The sequence below is a fragment of the Oncorhynchus gorbuscha genome, linkage group LG12 (genome assembly GCF_021184085.1).
Source record: "Oncorhynchus gorbuscha isolate QuinsamMale2020 ecotype Even-year linkage group LG12, OgorEven_v1.0, whole genome shotgun sequence".
Taxonomy (NCBI): Eukaryota; Metazoa; Chordata; class Actinopteri; order Salmoniformes; family Salmonidae; genus Oncorhynchus; species Oncorhynchus gorbuscha.
Window position 1 is genome coordinate 24,419,345 of NC_060184.1, and position 21,964 is coordinate 24,441,308.

Here is a 21,964-nt window from a genome sequence, read left to right on the forward strand (position 1 = left end):
GGCCGGATGTGATACAGCCTGGAATCGAACCACGGACTGTAGTGACACCTCTTGCACTGAGATGCAGTGTCTTAGACCGCTGCACCACTCGGGAGCCCAGTTGACATATTGTTGGGAATTGGGACAGGCTGTGGTACATGTCGATCCAGAGCATCCTAAACATTTTCAGCTTCCCGGAATTGTGTACAGATCCCTGCAACATGGGGCAGTGCATTATTATGCTGAAACATGAGGTACTGGCGTAAGATGAATGGCAAGTCAATGGGTTTCAGGAGCTTGTCACGGTATCTCATTCAAATTGCCAAAGATAAAATGCAATTGTGTTCGATGTCCGTAGCTAATGCCTGCCCATACCATAAACCCACCACCACGGGGCACTCTTGTTCACAATGTTGACATCAACAAACTGCTTGCCCACACAACCCCATACACGTGGTCTGTGGTTGGAAGTACTTCAAAAATCTCTAAAACGAAATTGGAGGCATCTTATGGTAGACAAATGTACATTCAATTATCTGGCAACAGCTCTGGTGGACATTCCTGTGGTCAGCATGCCAATTGCATGCTTCCTCAAAAGTTGAGACGTCTGCAGGCATTGTGATGTGTGACAAAAAAGCACATTTTAGAGTTGTCCCCAGCACGAAGTGCACCTGTGTAATGATCATGTTTAATTAGCTTCTTGATATGCCACACCTGTCAGGTAGATGGATTATCTCGGCAAAAGATAAATGCTCACTATTAGAAATGTAAACAAATTTGTGCACAAAATTCACATTTTTGTGCGTGTGGAAAATGTCGGGGATCTTTTTATTTCCGCTCATGAAACATGGAACCAACACTTTACATGTTGCGTTTATATTTTTGTTCAGTATAGTAGAGCTAGATTGGTAGTACTGACTAAAATATCGTTGACCTATAACGTTAACTAGCTAGATAACGTTAGCGAGCTAATGAATGCGCTTTACTTTACCAACACTCAGATAGATGACTGTCATCGTGGTCTGATAAATATTATTGTTATCTACGTAAGCTTACCTCAATATCCAGTTTAAGTTAAATATAGATTAATGTTGGTGATTTTTAGGTAGATAACAGCACAAACTACATAAAATTCTCGCTTGTTCAAAATATGTGTAATTTCAGTCTATGGTGCTTTTGGGAATTCTGGGATACGTTGTCTTCCACTGAGATTTCACTAGTTACCACAGCCACAAAGTAAAAATGGCTATATATATTATTTTTTACAGACATTCATTTAGGGTTAGGCATAAAGTTAGCAGTGTGGCCGAGGTTATGGTTATGTTTAAAAATCACATTTCAATAAAAATAAATTGTAGAAATAGGCTGAGTTTATGACTTTGTGGCTGAAGTAACTAGTGATGACACTCTACAGTAGCACTCGCGAATAAATGTTGTCCAACTAAACATTTACTCGGGATTTTGTGTAACACTTACACTGAAATAAAATACAATTTTTAAACTAATATTGACTGTCATTTTGATCTCTCAATATCAATACAAATCACATTTCAATAAAAATAAATTGTAGAAATAGGCTGAGTTTATGACTTTGTGGCTGAAGTAACTAGTGATGACACTCTACTGTCATTTTGATCTCTCAATATCAATACAACTTCGATGACTGAGCACACCATGCATTTTCTGATTCAATCCATTTATTTTTAAAACCATACCAGAGAGGAGAGGCGGGAGGGTTTACTCTGCCCAAAATCTGTCCACGAAAATAAGACCAAGTGAGGAATTTTCTATGGCGGTCAAAAAGAGTGTTGTATTTATATCGGATTGTGCCTGTTGTACACGTGAGGATCTGCCCTCTTATTGGCTATAATGGTTACACCTGATCTCACAACCTTCTGTCTGCCTTCCATCTTTAACGACATGTATTTCGATTGTTAGTGGTCACTCGATTATCTTGCCATTATAATCGAAAGTCTTTGACCATAATACACATTTTGTTGGCCACCTAGTCACCGGACGCCTCGTGACGTTTTGGGTGTTAACCTATTTCCATCTTCCTGACTGTTAGCACTGTGCAGCTAAAATTTTAAAAAAAGAACAAACTGGTCAGCAGTCGTTCTCACCTAATTTCAGTATATTATTATTGTTCTAGCACATTTTTGTAATCTGAAGAATATACCTTAAAACGTTGGAGATGACAGACCAGGCGAACAAACTGCGCAAGCAATTGGAATCAGCTAATTTCGACCCCCAAAATTATGTCAAGCATCTCTCACAACAGTCTGATGGCGACAGAGATTTGCAGGAACATCGTCAAAAAATACAGACCCTAGCAGATGAAACGGCTCAAAACCTGAAGAAAAATGTCTACAAGAATTACAGACAGTTCATCGAAACTGCCAAAGAGATTTCGTACCTGGAGAGTGAGATGTACCAACTGAGTCATATTTTGACAGAGCAGAAGAGTATCATGGAGAGTATTACCCAGTCTTTGCTCTCAACAGATAAGGATGAAACGGCAAAGGAGATGCTGGCAGCATTCCCCAAAGAGACAGAGGAAGTGAAACAGAGAACACTGACTACACTGCTTGAGAAAGTAGAGGGGTGCAAAAACATTATGGACACCCCAGGCAGGTATTTAGTGTACAATGGCGACCTGGTTGAATATGATGTGGACAACATGGCACAACTTCAAAAAGTGCATGCCTTCCTGATGAATGATTGCCTTCTTATTGCCACCTGGTTAGCGAATCGCCACGGTACAGTGAAGTACAAATACAATGCACTGTATGATCTGGAGAGCTTTGCAATCGTCAACGTGAAAGACCACCCCCCAATGAAGGACATGTTCAAAATCCTGATGTTCCCCGAAAGCCGCATATTTCAGGCAGAGAACAGCAAGATTAAAAAGGAGTGGCTGGAGATCCTCGATGAGACAAAGAAAAATAAAGTGACGAAGGAAAAACACAAGACGGAAGAGGTAGAGCTGCCAAATTCACCTGTGAGACCAGAGGTCTTGGTCTCGACCAACCCTTTTGATGACGAAGAGACCAACCCTTTTGACTCAGAGGAGGCAGTGGATCTGGGATTGGAGTGGATCCAGGAGCTTCCCGAGGACCTGGATGTGTGCATTGCCCAACGGGACTTTGAAGGTGCCGTGGACCTCCTGGACAAGCTGAACGAGTACCTGAAGGACCAGCCTGTCAATATGAGGGTGAAGGAGCTCAGGGTGAAGGTGGATGAGCGTGTCCGACAGCTGACGGAGGTGCTGGTGTTTGAGCTCTCTCCTGACCGTTCCCTTCGTGGGGGACCCAAAGCGACCCGTCGGGCAGTGTCTCAGTTAATCCGGCTGGGGCAGTCCACCAAGGCCTGTGAACTCTTCCTGAAGAACCGAGCCGCTGCTGTGCAGACCGCCATCCGCCAGCTGCGCATTGAGGGGGCTACTCTGCTCTACATACACAAGCTCTGCAACATCTTTTTCACTAGCCTGCTGGAGACGGCCAAAGAGTTTGAGATGGACTTTGCCGGTAACACAGGCTGCTATTCTGCATTTGTGGTCTGGTCGCGCTCATCCATGAAGACGTTTGTGGATGCCTTCAGTGGGCAGGTGTTTGACAGCAAGGAGAGCCTCTCCACTGCTGCTGAGTGTGTCAAGGTGGCCAAGGAGCACTGCAAGCAGCTCAGTGAAATTGGCCTGGACCTCACCTTCACGTTGCAGTCCCTCCTGGTGAAAGACATCAAGGCAGCCCTGCAGAGCTACAAGGAGATCATCATTGAGGCCACTAAGCACCGAAACTCTGAGGAGATGTGGAGGAAGATGAACCTGATGACTCCAGAGGCTCTGACCAAGCTGAAGGAGGAAATGCGCAGCTGTGGCATGAGCAGCTTCAATCAGTATACAGGAGATGACTGCTGGGTCAACCTCAGCTACACCATCGTGGCCTTCACCAAACAGATGATGGTTTTCCTGGAGGAGGGGCTGAAGCTCTACTTCCCAGAGTTGCACATGGTCCTGCTGGAGAGCTTGAGGGAGATCATCCTTGTGGCTGTGCAGCATGTCGATTACAGCCTGCGGTGTGAACAGGAGGCAGAGAAGAAAGCCTTCATTCTCCAAAATGCCTCCTTCCTGCACGATACTGTCCTCCCTGTGGTGGAAAAGAGGTTTGAGGAAGGAGTGGGGAAACCTGCTAAGCAATTACAGGACTTGAGAAAAAGTGCACGGCACATTCGTGTCAATCCTGATAGCACTATGTCTCAGGTCTAGTGTGTGGATGATAACCTGTTGTGAACAGCACTTTTTGTTGTATTGATGCCACTGTTGAACTTCAAATCTTTGGCCAGAACTGATGAAATCTGTATTCTGCTATGTCATATAGGCTATTCCGTGATGATTCTTTCTGTTGAATGTGATGTTGAAGACAATGACATCGATATAGTTTGTGGTTTTAGAATTTCACTCATTTTTCCTGTGCTTGATGATATAGCATTATGATTAGTAGGCTAACTGGAATAAGATGACTGATTCATAACGCCATGTATTAACTTAATGCAGTTAGGAATGTTATTGATTTGAATGAATGCGCCTCTGAAAATCGCTATGGTATCCCAAAAATGATCTTTCAAAATAAAAAGTGTATGCTTTATAACAATTTTGTCCAATTAATGAAAAAAAACTATTTGTTAATTTACTGTTTGATTAACTTTCTGCAAGACAATGGAAATTCTAAGGATTACTGAACCAAATGGTGAAAAAGGATGTTGACCCTACGATTGAGTGTTATGATTTTCAAAATATCAAGAGGGCAGGGAATTGTTTTGACACAATAATCTTCTTATACAATCTTTTTCATATCCCTAGTGAAGATTTTCAGAACAAAGCCTCATAAAGACCTTTTGTTATTTCTGGATAAAATAGGGGTTTTATATTCAATGTTTTCCATCATAACTGATTATATTCTTCTAACATGGCATCAAAATTCATGTAGTAAGTCTCAGGATTTTTGAAATGGATAATGGATTGGATATTCAAAATATTTCAATTATTGTTGTAACAAACTCAATTCACATAGTAAAGACAACAGAGGGTAAGGTGATAAATATTATGTTGTGTGACAAGCTCTTCGATAGGCAATTATTTTCCATTTGAAATAACTGCTATGGATATGATTGACAATTTTGGGGAGAAAGAAATTCTGGCGTACAGTCTTGACAGCTACCATATTTCCTGCATCATTGGAATACATGTTTCATCATTAAATCAAAGAGCCTATAGTACATTTTTTGATAGTCTAATTTGGGATTGTGTCATACAAAGCATTAGTTATAAATTGTTCATGTTGTGGCGTTTTTCCCATTGTATGAAGCAATTATACTCTTGAAATGACAGCTCCTTGACTGGATCTCAGATCATCTGAGACCAATTGATTTATAAAATGCCACAATGGATGTAAATTATTCCAAGCCTGCTGCATTGCACACATCAGGGCCAGTGAACACATTGTCCTGACTAGTTAATTATGCCTGACAGGACATTTCATTGACAGTGTGCTCACAGGGATGCCAACCAATTTGTCAAGGACAATGGGTCCATATGCAAAACATGTGAATCATGAATAGATATAGCTTGACCTACATATCAGTAGGTAAAGGGAAACGTTCTGGGAAAATGTGCCACATTTTCAGAATATGTATCCAGCATTTCATTAAACGGTTAGGTTGAAAATCTAAATGAAATTAAATCACCACCAACATGCATTGCACATTCAATAGCCTATGAAATGTGCAGGCAGGTGCATCTGCTACCCATATGGTTTAAGACAGCCTACTGGTTAATAACAAATTTAGTATCACCGATGTGTAAATAGCCTACAATGACCATATTTTTCACAAACGCTGGGGCTCCTCACTGTGATTAAGGGGGTTTGTAGTTTTTTGTTATTCATAAACGTGAAATTCTTATTGTGAAGCTGCAGTTGCAGAACTGATCCACTCGGACTACAACGCCAACAATTCCCACTCGCGCGCGCCTGCGTAAAACGGGCAAGGGAGCTGCCAGTATTAAATAGTGCTTGCTGCTCTTGCGTTCTGTGTGAGGAGCGTTGAATAGAAGACGCGATGGATGAAGAATTAAAATGCCCCGTTTGCGGTTCTCTTTTCAAGGATCCTATTCTTTTACCTTGCTCGCACAATGTGTGTTTGGCGTGCGCCCGAAATATCATTGTACAGACCCCAGAAGGCGAAACACCACCGCATAACCGTGCCTCCAACTCGGACTACGATTATTTGGATATGGACAAAATGAGCATGTATAGTGAAACGGACAGCGGTTATGGATCATACACGCCGTGCCTCAAGTCTCCAAATGGGGTGAGGGTGTTTCCTCCGACTCTGGTGCACCGCCACTGCTCCATAACGTGTCCTCTCTGTCACCGTAGTGTCTCTCTGGATGAGCGGGGGCTGAGGGGCTTTCCACGTAACCGGCTACTGGAGGCGATCGTGTCTCGGTATCAACAGAGCCGCTCTGCCAACGTGAAATGTCAGCTATGTGACCGCAACCCTGTCGATGCCACTGTGATGTGCGAGCAGTGTGACGTGTTTTACTGCACACCTTGCCAGCAGCGATGCCACCCTTCCCGTGGACCGCTGGCCAAACATCGATTAGTGCCACCGACCCAATCGCCAGTTGCAGGAGGACAGCAGATGCCCACCGCCACCTTGCGCAAACAGGGAACATGTGCAGACCATGACACGGTGAACTTTAGCATGTACTGCATCAACTGCAAGACTCCAGTGTGCATGAAGTGTCTGGAGGGTGGCAAGCATGGGAGTCACGATGTAAAACCTTTAGCGGCCATGTGGAAACAGCACAAGGTAAGGATGGAGGTGGTGGGGATGCCTTGGCCATAATCCGCTGCTCTGTGCAGCATCATATCACCGATGTCATCAGTGCCATTTAAATCATACCAACAATTTACTGTAAGGGACAATTCATCCGTGGTAACCTATAGTAGGCCTAGCCAGCCAGCAACATTATAGCCTAATCACAGATGAATAAATAATTGGAGCCCACAAGTCTGACTCACTAGTGTCAGTTTACTAAACTCCAGTTTCTAGGCCAGATTTTCCCTGCCTACAGTACAGCTCTTGGTTTGTGAAAAGGTCACCAGTGCTGTGTAACATTCCCCATGGTTTTCTCAGCTCCCACTACATGGTGAAGAGGAGTAGGAGGCTGTGACTCAGAGCTGGGCTCTGCTCCTCCCAGGCATAGCATTTCTAAAGGCAGAATGTGGACTGAGAGATAGTAGAGTAGTACCCAATCACACACACATTACATTGAGCTATTACACAGCTATCACAAATTAAATGAAATGCCTTTATCACCCTCAGAGCAAACTGGGTCACTAATCTCACATTTTGCATGATTGGGACTGTCTGTATGCCCCGCGACCTTCCTTCCATCCATCATTTATCAAACAGCATGCATCCGTCTTCCCACTCACTCTCAATGTTTAGAAGGGTTGCTCTGAGTTCAGTTCACTTTTATCACACTAGCCTACTGTCCCACAAAAGGACTGTGAAAATCACATAAGTGTGAAGCAGCATGTATAAGTAATGAGCCCTATAAATAAAAGATGCAGAAGCGCTTAGTTCATATATTTCCTGGGGTTGAGTGAGTTCAATTACACACCAGTACATTGTCCATTTTGTGTTTTTATGGCCAACATTCTGTATTGTCAAGAATGGGATGGTCAAATGAGCTCTTCTCAGGTTGTGTGTGTGTGTGTGTGTGTGTGTGTGTGTGTGTGTGTGTGTGTGTGTGTGTGTGTGTGTGTGTGTGTGTGTGTGTGTGTGTGTGTGTGTGTGTGTGTGTGTGTGTGTGTGTGTGTGTGTGTGTGTGTGAGCGAACGAGAGAGAGAGAGATGGAATGGGAGTATGTGTTGATGAAGAGGGGGAGGACATGATGTATTGGTCTGCTATTGTGGCAAATTATCTCTGTACTGTTGAAGTTGCACTATCACTCTTCACACCTCTTCTTGAATGAGTCCACTGCACCAAATCAAATGAAATTTATTTATATAGCCCTTCGTACATCAGCTGATTTCTCAAAGTACTGTACAGAAACCCAGCCTAAAACCCCAAACAGCAAGCAATTCAGGTGTAGAATCACAGTGGCTAGGAAAAACTCCCTAGAAAGGCCAAAATCTAGGAAGAAACCTAGAGAGGAACCAGGCTATGTGGGGTGGCCAGTCCTCTTCTTGCTGTGCCGGGTGGAGATTATAACAGAACATGGCCAAGATGTTCAAATGTTCATAAATGACCAGCATGGTCCAATAATAACAATAAGGCAGAACAGTTGAAACTGGAGCAGCAGCACGGCCAGTTGGACTGGGGACATAAGGAGTCATCATGTCAGGTAGTCCTGAGGCATGGTCCTAGGGCTCAGGTCCTCCGAGAGAGAGAAAGAAAGAGAGAAAGAGAGAATTAGAGAGAGCACACTTAAATTCACACAGGACACCGAATAGGACAGGAGAAGTACTCCAGATATAACAAACTGACCCTAGCCCCCCGACACATAAACTACTGCAGCATAAATACTGGAGGCTGAGACAGGAGGGGTCAGGAGACACTGTGGCCCCATCCGAGGACACCCCCAGACAGGGCCAAAGAGGAAGGATATAACCCCACCCACTTTGCCAAAGCACAGCCCCCACACCACTAGAGGGATATCTTCAACCACCAACTTATCATCCTGAGACAAGGCCGAGTATAGCCCACAAAGATCTGTGCCACGGCACAACCCAAGGGGGGGCGCCAACCCAGACAGGATGATCACATCAGTGACCAGACAGCTCCCCATGTCACTGCACATTTACATTGAGGGAATTTAGCATATGCTGTTATGCAGAGCAACATACTTTAGTGAGTGCATACATTTTCATACTGGTCCCCCATGGGAATTGAACCCACAGCCTTGGCGTTGCAAGCACCATGCTCCACCAACTGAGCCCAAATGTAAACGAGACCAAATGTATGAATGAGTCCACTATACCAGGCAGCCCTTCATGTCACTGTCACTATGATGTAATTCTGTTGTGACATAGGGGACTAATTCACATCTGTTACTCACATTCTCATCCACAGCTCCAGATCCACCCTCATGCTCTGACATGCTTTATCATTTGTCCTCCTCTAGGAGCTGACAGAAAACTCAATTGAACAGACTCAACAACCAGTCTGTTAGTTAGGGTAGGAAGGCCTGGAGATTGCAGTGTTGATAGGAGAGAGAGAGAAAGGCTGCTCGTCCAAGGTTTCTTTTATGACCACAGATGGATTGTGGCATGTGGCCCAGAGGCAATTGTCATCCTTCATGCTGCAGAGATCCTTCATGCTGATAATGGAGAGGCATGTGTGTGCTGACCGTCTGTGGAGAGCATAATCAGCACTGAAAGTCCAACTACACACACACACACACACACACACACACACACACACACACACACACACACACACACACACACACACACACACACACACACACACACACACACACACACACACACACACACACACACACACACACACACACACACACACACACACACACACACACACACACACACACACACACACACACACACACACACCTCTGCCGTACTGCTGCTGTCTCACTCCTCATATCTGACCCACGTCCACTGGGAATAAGAGACTGTGTGTGTGTGAGAGCTCTTGTGTGGTGGGGTGTGTCTCTTATTACAGTGCTCAAGCTGTTGTATTGCACTTGGCTTGCTAGTGAGAATAACAATAAACCCCCATTAGTTTTTGTTGGACCTTCAGTTGTCAATCTTATCTTTCTATATGGGGATGCTTTTACAAACATGATTTGAAAGTAATGTAAAGAAGGACATCGTTATGTTTATGTTATTTACAGTATGTCAAATGAAACAACGGAACACAGGGGACTGCCTTAGGGTATCAATTATATTTTTTCTCTCCTTTTACAGTGCCACTGTGAGTTAGTGAAAAAAAATATTGCCAGGAATACATCATGAATATGTATTTACTAGAGGATAAACCACAGATGATGGATTGGATGGTAAGTCACAGGGGTGTAGTTTCCTGTGAATGTCCTGTGGGCAGCCAAGCACAGGCATCTAAAGTCCCCGCCTCCCCCCTCTGTACCTGCATGCACAATTCCAGGGCATTGCTTACTTGGCACCAGCAGGCAGACATGCGCAATCGGGCCCAAGTCCAGAAGGGCAGCTCGCCGATTGTTAAAACCAACTTTGTTTTGTCCTGAATTCCCAAATACTGCACATTATAAATAGCCACAAAGACTCTTTTAGGAGATTAGAGAAACCATGGTTCCTCTTTGTAGATACAGATGATACTGCAGCTGGAGACAGCTTGCTATGCTACCTCAGGCATACAGAAAAAGGGAGCCCCTCTCCCAGACCCAGCAATGGCATTGGCTCCAGAATGTAGGTCATGTAAAGTACAATATCTCCCATCCCATTGAATATGTGTGCTGCATAGTTCCTGATACACTAGACTTGGTAAATGCTGTGATGAATAAACGTTTGGTGATGGGGGAGCCAGGGGTAAAAGGATGAGTGCGTATACTTTATGTGTGCAACTACTGTAACCAAAGGCATAGGAACAGGATAATTTTTTGAGCTATTTTTAGAGGAGAGAAAGAGTGCTTGGGCAAGACCTTTGTGAAGTGTGTGGACATGAGATTGTAGTGCTGTGCGCAAATACTGCAAGTGTTACCATGGCTACACAGTGGCAAGTTACCAGAATGTTGGAAAAAATTGGGATTAATATATCCTAACTTTGTAAGTGTATGTAACAGGTTTTACAACGTGTAATATCTCAAATAGCAGGAATAATTTATGATCAATGCTTTTCGATGTATTTAGCTACACAGCTGAAAGCTGACTAACCCATAGTATGAAAAAATAATTAATGAATTATTCCTTGCAAGTAATTTGAACTGGGCTTTATGTCATGGAAATTGTCCATATTCTGCACGTTCATACATATATTAATGTAGCAAATCCTATCAATATTTGATATCTTGTTAAGGCGCTTCCTTTTAAGTATATACCATAACGTTATTACTATAACTAAGGGAAATGAGGTAAAAAATAGTACGGGGAGTCGCACTCTTGCGACTTCTGACCCCGCCAAATGCGGCAGTCTGGGTATTGCGCACACGGCACACTGCCTGGTGACTTTTCCCTATCCCAGCCATTAGCACACTGTGTGCTATACTGGGAGCAGTGAGATCCAAGCGATAAAACCTCACAAAAGTGTGTGGTGATGCCCAACCTCCCGCAGCACAAATATCTCCTATAATCAACCCTTTAAACAACGCTCAAGAAGCTGCCACAGCCCTGATGGAGTGGGCGTGTACACCCATATGTAAACCTGGCTCCTTACTGGTATATGCCAGGGAGATCCAGAAAATCCAGTGGGAGAGACGCTGCATAGAGAGGGCCCTGCCGCGAGCTGGATTAGCAAAAACAGACAAAAAGTTGGTCACATAAGCGGATATCCTGGTTACGTGCATAAAGCTCACACCGGACACAGGGCATGCAACCTTTGTTGCTCTTCAGAAGCAAAAAGGGAAATAGCTCAAAAGCTAAGGACCTGTAGGACATAGCCATGACTTTCAGAGCGAAGGAGGCATTTGGACGCAACGCCAACTTAGAGTTTCCCGAGGCGAACTGAGTACAGGAAGGGTGTACGGAAAATGCATGGAGGTCCCCAACATGTTTAGGCAAAGCCATGAGCAGGAGAGGATTTTCAGATCAACCAATTCCAGAGGCTCAAAGGGGATGCACACAGTGCGTCCAAAACCAGCGCCAAGTCCCATGTGGGCGCAATAGGTTTAGAGAGCGGTCTTTAGAGACCGGTTCTCTCTTTCAGGAACTGCACCACCAGGTTGCTCCCAGTGAGGTTCCGTCAATTCCCACATGACACGCTGAGACAGCGGCCATGTACACTTTTAAAGTGGCGAATGCTTGAAAAGCTCCTGTAGGAACATCAGGATGTCCCTAAAAGAGCACTGAAAAGGAACAAGTCCTTTATCTTGGCACCAGAGCTCAAATGCATGCCACTTATACGCATACAGCCCTCTCATGGAGGGCACCCTTGCAGACTGAATGGTAACAATAACATTCTGAAGTAATTCTCTAGCCATGAAATTGGCCCTCTTAGGTGCCAGGCCCATATGAACCAAATCTCTGGCCTTGTGCCTTGGACAACTGGTCCCTGTGCTACGGGAGTTTCCACGGGTCCCCGCCTAAAATATGAATGTCTCTGCCTGGGCCACTGGAGAGCCACAAGAAACAATGGTAAGCAGTCCTGGTGCACACACTCCAACGTGAGGTGAATCAGAACCACTGGCGGAAACGTGTAAAGGAGGTTCCAAGGCCACTGGTGCATCAGACTGTCCATTCCCAATGGGGCACTTGGGTCCTTCATCGAGAGAAAAATCCTGAAAATGTCCCATACCTGGGAGAGAGGGTCCCACCTAGATAAAATATCTGCACCCGAGTAAAGGCAACTGGGGACATGCGTCACCCAAAGCAAAAGAATGTGCACACTTTTCCCCAGCAATAGGGAGTGAGTAAAGGTTAGGCGGGAGAGAGACAGTCTCTTCCCATCTGTTGATGCACGCCACCACTGAGATATTGTCGGTTCTGACCAACACAAGCCAGCCCAACAAAAACTGGGGGAATCGCCTGAGTGCCAGATACTCTGGGTAATTGACATGCAGTGCGCTCTGCACAAGTGTCCATGCCCCCCGAATCGAGTTTCCATCTCCGCCGCTACCAGCCAATTGCTGTGAAAGCTTGTTGCTTGTGAGATAGCGGGAGAGCTGGCCAAGGACGGCACGTTCAAGAGTTTTGGAGAGAAAAGAAAGAAGGGATACTGGTCTGTAATTGTTGACATCGGAGGGATCGAGTGTAGGTTTTTTCAGAAGGGGTGCAACTCTCGCTCTCTTGAAGACGGAGGGGACGTAGCCAGCGGTCAGGGATGAGTTGATGAGCGAGGTGAGGTAAGGGAGAAGGTCTCCGTAAATGGTCTGGAGAAGAGAGGAGGGGATAGGGTCAAGCGGGCAGGTTGTTGGGCGGCCGGCCGTCACAAGACGCGAGATTTCATCTGGAGAGAGAGGGGAGAAAGAGGTCAGAGCACAGGGTAGGGCAGTGTGAGCAGAACCAGCGGTGTCGTTTGACTTAGCAAACGAGGATCGGATGTCGTTGACCTTCTTTTCAAAATGGTTGACGAAGTCATCTGCAGAGAGGGAGGAGGGGGGGGGATTCAGGAGGGAGGAGAAGGTGGCAAAGAGCTTCCTAGGGTTAGAGGCAGATGCTTGGAATTTAGCGTGGTAGAAAGTGGCTTTAGCAGCAGAGACAGAGGAGGAAAATGTAGAGAGGAGGGAGTGAAAGGATGCCAGGTCCGCAGGGAGGCGAGTTTTCCTCCATTTCCGCTCGGCTGCCCGGAGCCCTGTTCTGTGAGCTCGCAATGAGTCATCGAGCCACGGAGCGGGAGGGGAGGACCGAGCCGGCCTGGAGGATAGGGGACATAGAGAGTCAAGGGATGCAGAGAGGGAGGAGAGGAGGGTTGAGGAGGCAGAATCAGGAGATAGGTGGGAGAAGGTTTGAGCGGAGGGAAGAGATGATAGGATGGAAGAGGAGAGAGTAGCGGGGGAGAGAGAGCGAAGGTTGGGACGGCGCGATACCATCCGAGTAGGGGCAGTGTGGGAGGTGTTGGATGAGAGCGAGAGGGAAAAGGATACAAGGTAGTGGTCGGAGACTTGGAGGGGAGTTGCAATGAGGTTAGTGGAAGAACAGCATCTAGTAAAGATGAGGTCGAGCGTATTGCCTGCCTTGTGAGTAGGGGGGAAGGTGAGAGGGTGAGGTCAAAAGAGGAGAGGAGTGGAAAGAAGGAGGCAGAGAGGAAGGAGTCAAAGGTAGACGTGGGGAGGTTAAAGTCGCCCAGAACTGTGAGAGGTGAGCCGTCCTCAGGAAAGGAGCTTATCAAGGCATCAAGCTCATTGATGAACTCTCCGAGGGAACCTGGAGGGCGATAAATGATAAGGATGTTAAGCTTGAAAGGGCTAGTAACTGTGACAGCATGGAATTCAAAGGAGGCGATAGACAGATGGGTAAGGGGAGAAAGAGAGAATGACCACTTGGGAGAGATGAGGATCCCGGTGCCACCACCCCGCTGACCAGAAGCTCTCGGGGTGTGCGAGAACACGTGGGCGGACGAAGAGAGAGCAGTAGGAGTAGCAGTGTTGTCTGTGGTGATCCATGTTTCCGTCAGTGCCAAGAAGTCGAGGGACTGGAGGGAGGCATAGGCTGAGATGAACTCTGCCTTGTTGACCGCAGATTGGCAGTTCCAGAGGCTACCGGAGACCTGGAACTCCACGTGGGTCGTGCGCGCTGGGACCACCAGAGTAGGGTGGCCGCGGCCACGCGGTGTGGAGCGTTTGTATGGTCTGTACAGAGAGGAGAGAACAGGGATAAACAGACACATAGTTGACAGGCTACAGAAGAGGCTACGCTAATGCAAAGGAGATTGGAATGACAAGTGGACTACACGTCTCGAATGTTCAGAAAGTTAAGCTACGTAGCAAGAATCTTATTGACTAAAATGATTAAAATGATACAGTACTGCTGAAGTAGGCCAGCTGGCAGTGGGTGCGTTGTTGACACTACACTAATCAAGTCGTTCCGTTGAGTGTAATAGTTTCTGCAGTGTTGCTATTCGGGGGCTAGCTGGCTAGCTAGCAGTGTTGTTTACGTTACGTTGCGTTAAAAGAATGACAATAGCTGGCTAGCGAACCTAGAAAATCGCTCTAGACTACACAATTATCTTTGATACAAAGACGGCTATGTAGCTAGCTATGTAGCTAGCTACGATCAAACAAATCAAACCGTTGTACTGTAATGAAATGAAGTGAAAATGTGATACTACCTGTGAATGCGACCGGGTTGTTGAGTTCTATTCAGAAGACGTTGGCTAGCGTTGGCTAGCTAGCAGAGTCTCCTACGTTAAGGACGACAAATAGCTGGCTAGCTAACCTCGGTAAATTAACATAATCACTCTAACACTACACACTCTAAACCTAAACAACACAATTATCTTGGATACGATGATGCGAAGACAGCAAAGACAGCTATGTAGCTAGCTAACACTACACTAATCAAGTCGTTCAGTTGAGTGTAATAGTTTCTCCAGTGCAGCTAATCAGTGGACGTTAGCTAGCTGGCTAGTGAAGACTACGTTAGGACGGCGAAATACGATAATTACGCAATTATCTTTGATACAAAGACGGCTATGTAGCTAGCCGAGAAGAAATTGCTAAGATTAGACAAATCAAACCGTTGTGCTATAATGAAATATAATGAAATGTAATGAAAATGTAATGAAAAAGTTATACTACCCGCGGGAGCGAAGTGCAGATGCGACCACTCGCTCCAACCGGAACGAAAATGAGTTTATAGACTCTGAGGTGCTTGCTGAGGGCTTGTAGGTCTACAATGGAAACAAAAGTCCCATCTCTTTTCGTAACCAGGAATACCGGCCTTATGGGCATAGGACCCACTCGGATTGCCTGCTTCTGAAGATGGGAGGATTTTTCCTCCCTCAAAATGGGCTCTGAGGCCTCGGAAATGGTCGATGTGATGACGTTGCATAAGCGTGGGGGATGCACAACAAATTGTAGCTTGATGTCACTGTTCCCATATTTACAATGACTGTCTACCCCGGCCAAACCCTAACTCAGACGACATTGGGACTACCAATCTCGGCCGGTTGTGATACAGCCTGGAATTTAACCAGGGTCTGTGGTGACGACCCTCTAGCACCATGACGCAGTGCCTTAGACCCCTGCGCCACTCGGAAGCCAGAAAGACTGTGCTTCCGTGAGACTGTTTGCCAAGCTTGGGGGCACTGTTGTCACAGTAATGTTTTTGCGGAGGGGCGCACTGGTCATGGCCCCTTGCTCCGGGGGTTACCCCAGCCAAGTGCTCAGGGGGCTACTTTTTCATTGGAGGTGCGCGCAAAACCTGTTTCCTTCACTCCCTCCAACTCTAGGACCTGAAAATAGGAATGGGGTTGCCATAATGCTGGGGAAAGCTAGTAAATTTGACTTGCCAGAAGTTAAGCATGCTTGCCAACTTTCACCAGGAGGCTTTTTTTAGCATAAGCTAGGCTAGCTTGCGTCTTTGACCTCAGCGCGGTCCGTTTAGAATAACCAAGCAATTTAACACTACATACTGTATACTAAACAAGAGCGCTAACCCAGCAACACCACTGTGGCGAGGCAGGAATAGTTAGCAATAGCTAGCATGCCTCAGATAGTTAGCCAACCTGGCTAGCACGCTATGCAGGGCTCATTTAGCTAGTCCGGTCTCGAAAGTCCACGTAGGACCGTATCACTGAGGTGGGACTGGACCCTTCATCAACAAGTCTGGGAAGAGAAGCAAGCAGTGCTTCACCGAGGCAGACACAGGTGGCGGGGGGTACACACCAAACCTGGCTGCGCTCTCTTTTTCGAGTAGCCTCCCATAACTGGCATCAGAGTGCACAAGAGCCGGGTTGGGTGCAGGCAGATGACATTTGCTCCCACCACCAAATCCGTCTCTGCTTCCTGTACCTCGGTCCAAGCTGAGGTACTGGCTTTCGGGAAAGGAAAGTCGCCATCAGTAATTCCAAGCTTCCTCAAGAATGATACATGTCCTTCCAGGGAGTTTGTACACAGTACGTGGCAATGCAAACACAAACTGTGTGCATTCTCTGTGATGCTGTACTGAGCTGGCTGTGCTGTGCAGTACTGTGCTGTGCTGGCTGTCGTGGACATGCTGTTGAGCGTTAGTCGGTCGTGGAGCAGCAGTGTGCCATACGGCCAGAGGATTTGTGTGAGGCTGAGCCGGGGAGGGAGATTGGTTCCGCTCTCATCCAGATGTGGAGCGCTAATGACACAGCTGCTGAGAGAGGGAGAAAAGGGAGGAGGTGGAGACAAAAAGAGAGGGGAAACAAAAAAGGAAATGGAGGCGATAAGAATCTAAGCTATTCCTCCAGGAGTGTCCCTAAAGACCAATTTGAAATCATGGCCAACACCGCAGATGAGCGCTGCAGCTTTGCATCGTCTTACCCAGATCCCCAAACACTGGGCTGGAAATGAATAGCTATGCTCCTCCACTGTTGAAAGCCTCTTCTCTTGAATGTAATGCACATTACTTAAGAGTTCTCCCTCTAATGACATTACTGGGTCTCTTCAATACATTCATTGCATCAGATAATAAGAGAGGAAGGATGCTGCTGGCTGCCCTCTCTCTATGCTTCACGGAATTGTGGCTGAATGTCGACATGGATGTTCAGCTAGCGGGATACACGCTGCCCCGGCAGGATAGATCAGCACACCCCGGTAAGACGAGGGGGGGGGGCGGGTCTGTGCATATTTGGAAACAACAGCTGGTGCAGGAAATCTAAGGAAGTCTCTAAATTTTGCTCGCCTGAAGTAGAGTATGTTTTGATAAACTGCAGGCCACACTACTTGCCTAGAGAGTTCTCAGCTATACATTTTGTGGCTGTTTATTTACCACCACAGACAGATGCTGGCACTAAGACCGCACTCAGTCAGCTGTACAAGGAAATAAGCAAACAGGAAACCACTCACCCAGAGGCGGCACTCCTAGTGGCCGGAGACTTTAATGCAGGGAAACTTAAATCAGTTCTACCAAATCTATATCAACATGTTAAATGTGCAACCAGTGGAAAGAAATTCTAGATCATCTGTACTCCACACACAGAGACGCGTACAAAGCTCTCCCTCGCCCTCCATTTGGTAAATCCGACCACAACTCTATCCTCCTGATTCTTGCTTACAAGCAAAAATTAAAGCAGAAAGCACCAGTGACTCGGTCTATAAAGAATGGTAAGATGAAGCAGATGCTAAACTACAGGACTGCTTTGCTATCACAGACTGGAACATGTTCCGGGATTCTTCCGATGACTTTGAGGAATACACCACATCAGTCACTGGCTTTGTCAATAAGTGCATTGAGGACGTCGGCCCCACAGTGACTGTACGTACATACCCCAACCAGAAGCCATGGATTACAGGCAACATTCGCACTGAGCTAAAGGGTAGAGCTGCCGCTTTCAAGGTGCGGGACACTAACCCGGAAGCTTACAAGAAATCCCGCTATGCCCTGCGACGAACCATCAAACAGGCAAAGTGTCAATACAGGGCTAAGATTGAGTCATACTACACCAGCTCCGACGCTCGTCTTATGTGGCAGGGCTTGCAAACTATTACAGACTACATAGGGAAGCACAGCCGCGAGCTGCCCAGTGACACGAGCCTACCAGACAAGCTAAATCACTTATATGCTCGCTTCGAGGCAAGCAACAATGAGGCATGCATGAGAGCATCAGCTGTTCCGGACGACTGTGTGATCAAGCTCTCCGTAGCCGACGTGAGTAAGACCTTTAAACAGGTCAACATTCACAAGGCTGTGAGGCCAGATGGATTACCAGAACGTGTGCTCCAGGCATGTGCTGACCAACTGGCAGGTGTCTTCACTGACATTTTCAACATGTCCCTGATTGAGTCTGTAATACCAACATGCTTCAAGCAGACCACCATAGTCCCTGTGCCCAAGAACACAAAGGCAACCTGCCTAAATGACTACAGACCCGTAGCCCTCACCTCCGTAGCCATGAAGTGCTTTGAAAGGCTGGTAATGGCTCACATCAACACCATTATCTCAGAAACCCTAGACCCACTCCAATTTGCATACCGCCCAAACAGATCCACAGATGATGTAATCTCTATTGCACTCCACACTGCCCTTTCCCACCTGGACAAAAGGAACACCTATGTGAGAATGCTGTTCATTGACTACAGCTCAGCATTCAACACCATAGTACCCTCAAAGCTCATCACCAAGCTAAGGATCCTGGGACTAAACACCTCCCTCTGCAACTGGATCCTGGACTTCCTGACAGGCCGCCCCCAGGTGGTGAGGGTAGGTAGCAACACATCTGCCACGCTGATCCTCAACACTGGAGCTCCCCAGCGGAGCGTGCTAAGTCCCCTCCTGTACTCCCTGTTCACCCACGACTGCATGGCCAGGCACGACTCCAACACCATCATTAAGTTTGCTGACGACACAACAGCAAACAGGAAACCTTTCCTGATCACCGACAACGACGAGACGGCCTATAGGGAGGAGGTCAGAGACCTGGCCGGGTGGTGCCAGAATAACAACCCATCCCTCAATGTAACCAAGACTAAGGAGATGATTGGGGACTACAGGAAAAGGAGCACCGAGCACGTCCCCATTCTCATCGACGGGGCTGTAGTGGAGCAGGTTGAGTGCTTCATATTCCTTTGTGTCCACATCAACAACACACCAAGACAGTCGTGAAGAGGGCACAACAAAGCCTATTCCCCCTCTGGAAACTAAAAAGATTTTGCATGGGTCCTGAGATCCTCAAAAGGTTCTACAGCTGCAACATCAAGAGCATGACTGCATGGTTGCATCACTGCCTGGTACGGCAATTGCTTGGCCTCCGACCGCAAGGCACTTCAAAGGGTAGTGTGTACGGCCCAGTACATTACTGGGGCAAAGCTGCCTGCCATCCAGGACCACTACACCAGGCGGTGTCAGAGGCAAAAGGTACTAAAAATTGTCAAAGACCCCAGCCACCCCAGTCATAGACTGTTCTCTCTACTACCGCATGGCAAGCGGTACTGGATTGCCAAGTCTCGGACAAAAAGGCTTCTCAACAGTTTTTACCCCCATAAGGCTCCTGAACAGGTAACCAATGATTACCCGGACTATTTGCATTGTGTGCACCCCCCCAACCCCTCTTTTACGCTGCTGCTGCTACTCTCTGTTTATCATATATGCACAGTCACTTTAACTATACATTCATGTACATACTACCTAAATTGGCCCGACCAACCAGTGCTCCCGCACATTGGCTAACCGGGCTATCTGCATTGTGTCCCACCACCCTCCAACCCCTCTTTTTACGCTTCTGCTACTCTCTGTTCATCATATATGCATAGTCACTTTAATGATACCTACATGTACATACTACCTCAATAAGCCTCACTAACAGGTGTATATAGCCCTGCTACTCTTTTTTCAAATGTCTTTTTACTGTTGTTTTATTTCTTTACATACCCCCCCCCCCCCCCCCACACACACACACACACACACACGTGCTTTTTTTTCTTTTTGCACCATTGGTTAGAGCCTGTAAGTAGGCATTTCACTGTAAGGTCTAGACCTGTTGTATTCGGCGCATGTGACAAATACACTTTGATTTGATTTGTTGACAGGAAAAAGGATGTCTCTCCCCCCTTTTTTTCTGGAAGAAATACATTACGATTAAGGGTACATTTGTAAAATGATTAATTGGATTCCTCTTTGAAGAATAGAGCCTCACCTTTCATCTTATGGCCCGTATTAATCATTACTTCACAACAGGTGTTTCTTCCTGCCATAGCTCACCTGTCATCCTTAGTGACAGTGAAGGGGTTATGTAGGTCGTCTACCACTGATGCTGTAATCCATCTCTACAAATGAGATCGCTACCACTTCTGAGCCACATGAGGACAATATCCAGAACTTAATTATAACATGAAGTTTAGCATTAGCTCATAAAGAAAAACTGGATCTTACAATGGGGGCTCATGACAAGACCGATAAAACCTTGAAGATATGGCTCCTTTGGTCATTTCTTCATGTTGAGCAGTAGCATCCTTCCTTACCATATTGAATCCATCTCTCCCATACAACACTGTCAGGATAAACAAGCACAACCCAGTGAAAGGACATTAATTGGTGTTGTGCAGGAGGTTGCCGTGTGGCCGGCTCTGTCCCCATAGGAGGGCCCCCGGACCCCTCCCCCTGACCCCCGGAGGTCACCCAGACACAGTGTCACAGTATAGAGAGAAAGGGCTTAGCAGACATACACTGGCCTGGCAATGCCCCCTTGTCTTGTCCTATCTGTCTGGGGCTGTGACTCGGGTCCTGGTGGAAAGAAACAGCAAAGAGGAGGGGAATTACTCATCCCCTTGTTAGCGGTGCAGACAGACAGCTTGTTTTGCCAGATGGCTAGATTTGCGGCCCTCTTGAACCTACGCACATAGCCCACAGGCCCAGCCCCAGAGAAGCCCTACAGGGAGGCCCAGAGGAAGAGGAGCAGGTGGGAGGAGCAGGTGGGAGGAGCGGGGGTGGGGGGGGCCCTGGCCAGATTGATCACAGCAGGGTTGGTTTACACCATGATTACCCATCACTCATGGGCCATGAGCCCCAGCACAGAGCAGATCTGGTGAAAGATAGAGAAATAAATGATTATAGGACTACAGGGTGAGGGCTTGAGTTCTACACATGGCTTTGAGGTGGTCGTTTGAATCTCCTTGATTATTATGACCAAAGAGGTCATGTGGGTGGGCTTGAGTGAAGTGTTTATTAGTTGTTTGCATCATCGCTGGTACTGTACTGAGTATTTCCTCACTGGTACTGCCCCAGGCTTTAGTCTTAACATGTTAGAGAAGTGACATGGAGAGTTATTGCTCAGAAGTGGCTGCATTCTCAAACTCATTCAATTGAAATGTCTGCATAGATTGTATTTTCTATTTATTTTGGATGATTAATTGTGTGTTTTTGATTCACAGTGTCAACTGTCCCAAGCTTTGAATGGTGTGTCGGATAAAGCCAAGGATGCCAAGGAATTTCTGGTGCAGTTGAAGAACATGCTTCAGCAGATACAGGTAACATTGGGTCTTGCAGATCCAATTAAAACATCCACATGTATTGAAATAGAATACTGTTATTTCTGTCCTATATCAATTTAACTTGTATTCCCCATAAACTACTTAGTCAACTTTGTAGTCAACTTTGTAGATCAAGAGTATACAGATGCTCAACAAATACTTAAAAGA

At 46.4% G+C, this 21,964-nt stretch overlaps 2 protein-coding genes across 6 annotated transcripts in view; both read left to right on the top strand.

Moving 5' to 3' along the window:
* The first annotated feature begins 1,985 nt into the window (after positions 1-1,985).
* On the top strand, positions 1,986-4,625 carry LOC123991617 (exocyst complex component 8-like). Its single transcript, XM_046293244.1, has one exon. It carries the CDS (start codon positions 2,174-2,176, stop codon positions 4,241-4,243), a length of 2,070 nt encoding a protein of 689 aa, XP_046149200.1. The 5' UTR covers positions 1,986-2,173; the 3' UTR covers positions 4,244-4,625.
* Positions 4,626-6,037: 1,412 nt separating this feature from the next.
* The window catches only part of LOC123990746 (E3 ubiquitin-protein ligase TRIM9-like), a 30,406-nt gene continuing 14,479 nt past the window's right edge, over positions 6,038-21,964 (top strand). For all 5 annotated transcript variants that reach the window (XM_046291569.1, XM_046291570.1, XM_046291571.1 and 2 more), the window contains exons 1-2: positions 6,038-6,849; positions 21,698-21,793. In XM_046291569.1, the coding sequence (XP_046147525.1) occupies positions 6,094-6,849; positions 21,698-21,793 (852 nt within the window). In that variant the 5' untranslated portion in view covers positions 6,038-6,093. The remainder of the gene's footprint in view (positions 6,850-21,697; positions 21,794-21,964) is intronic.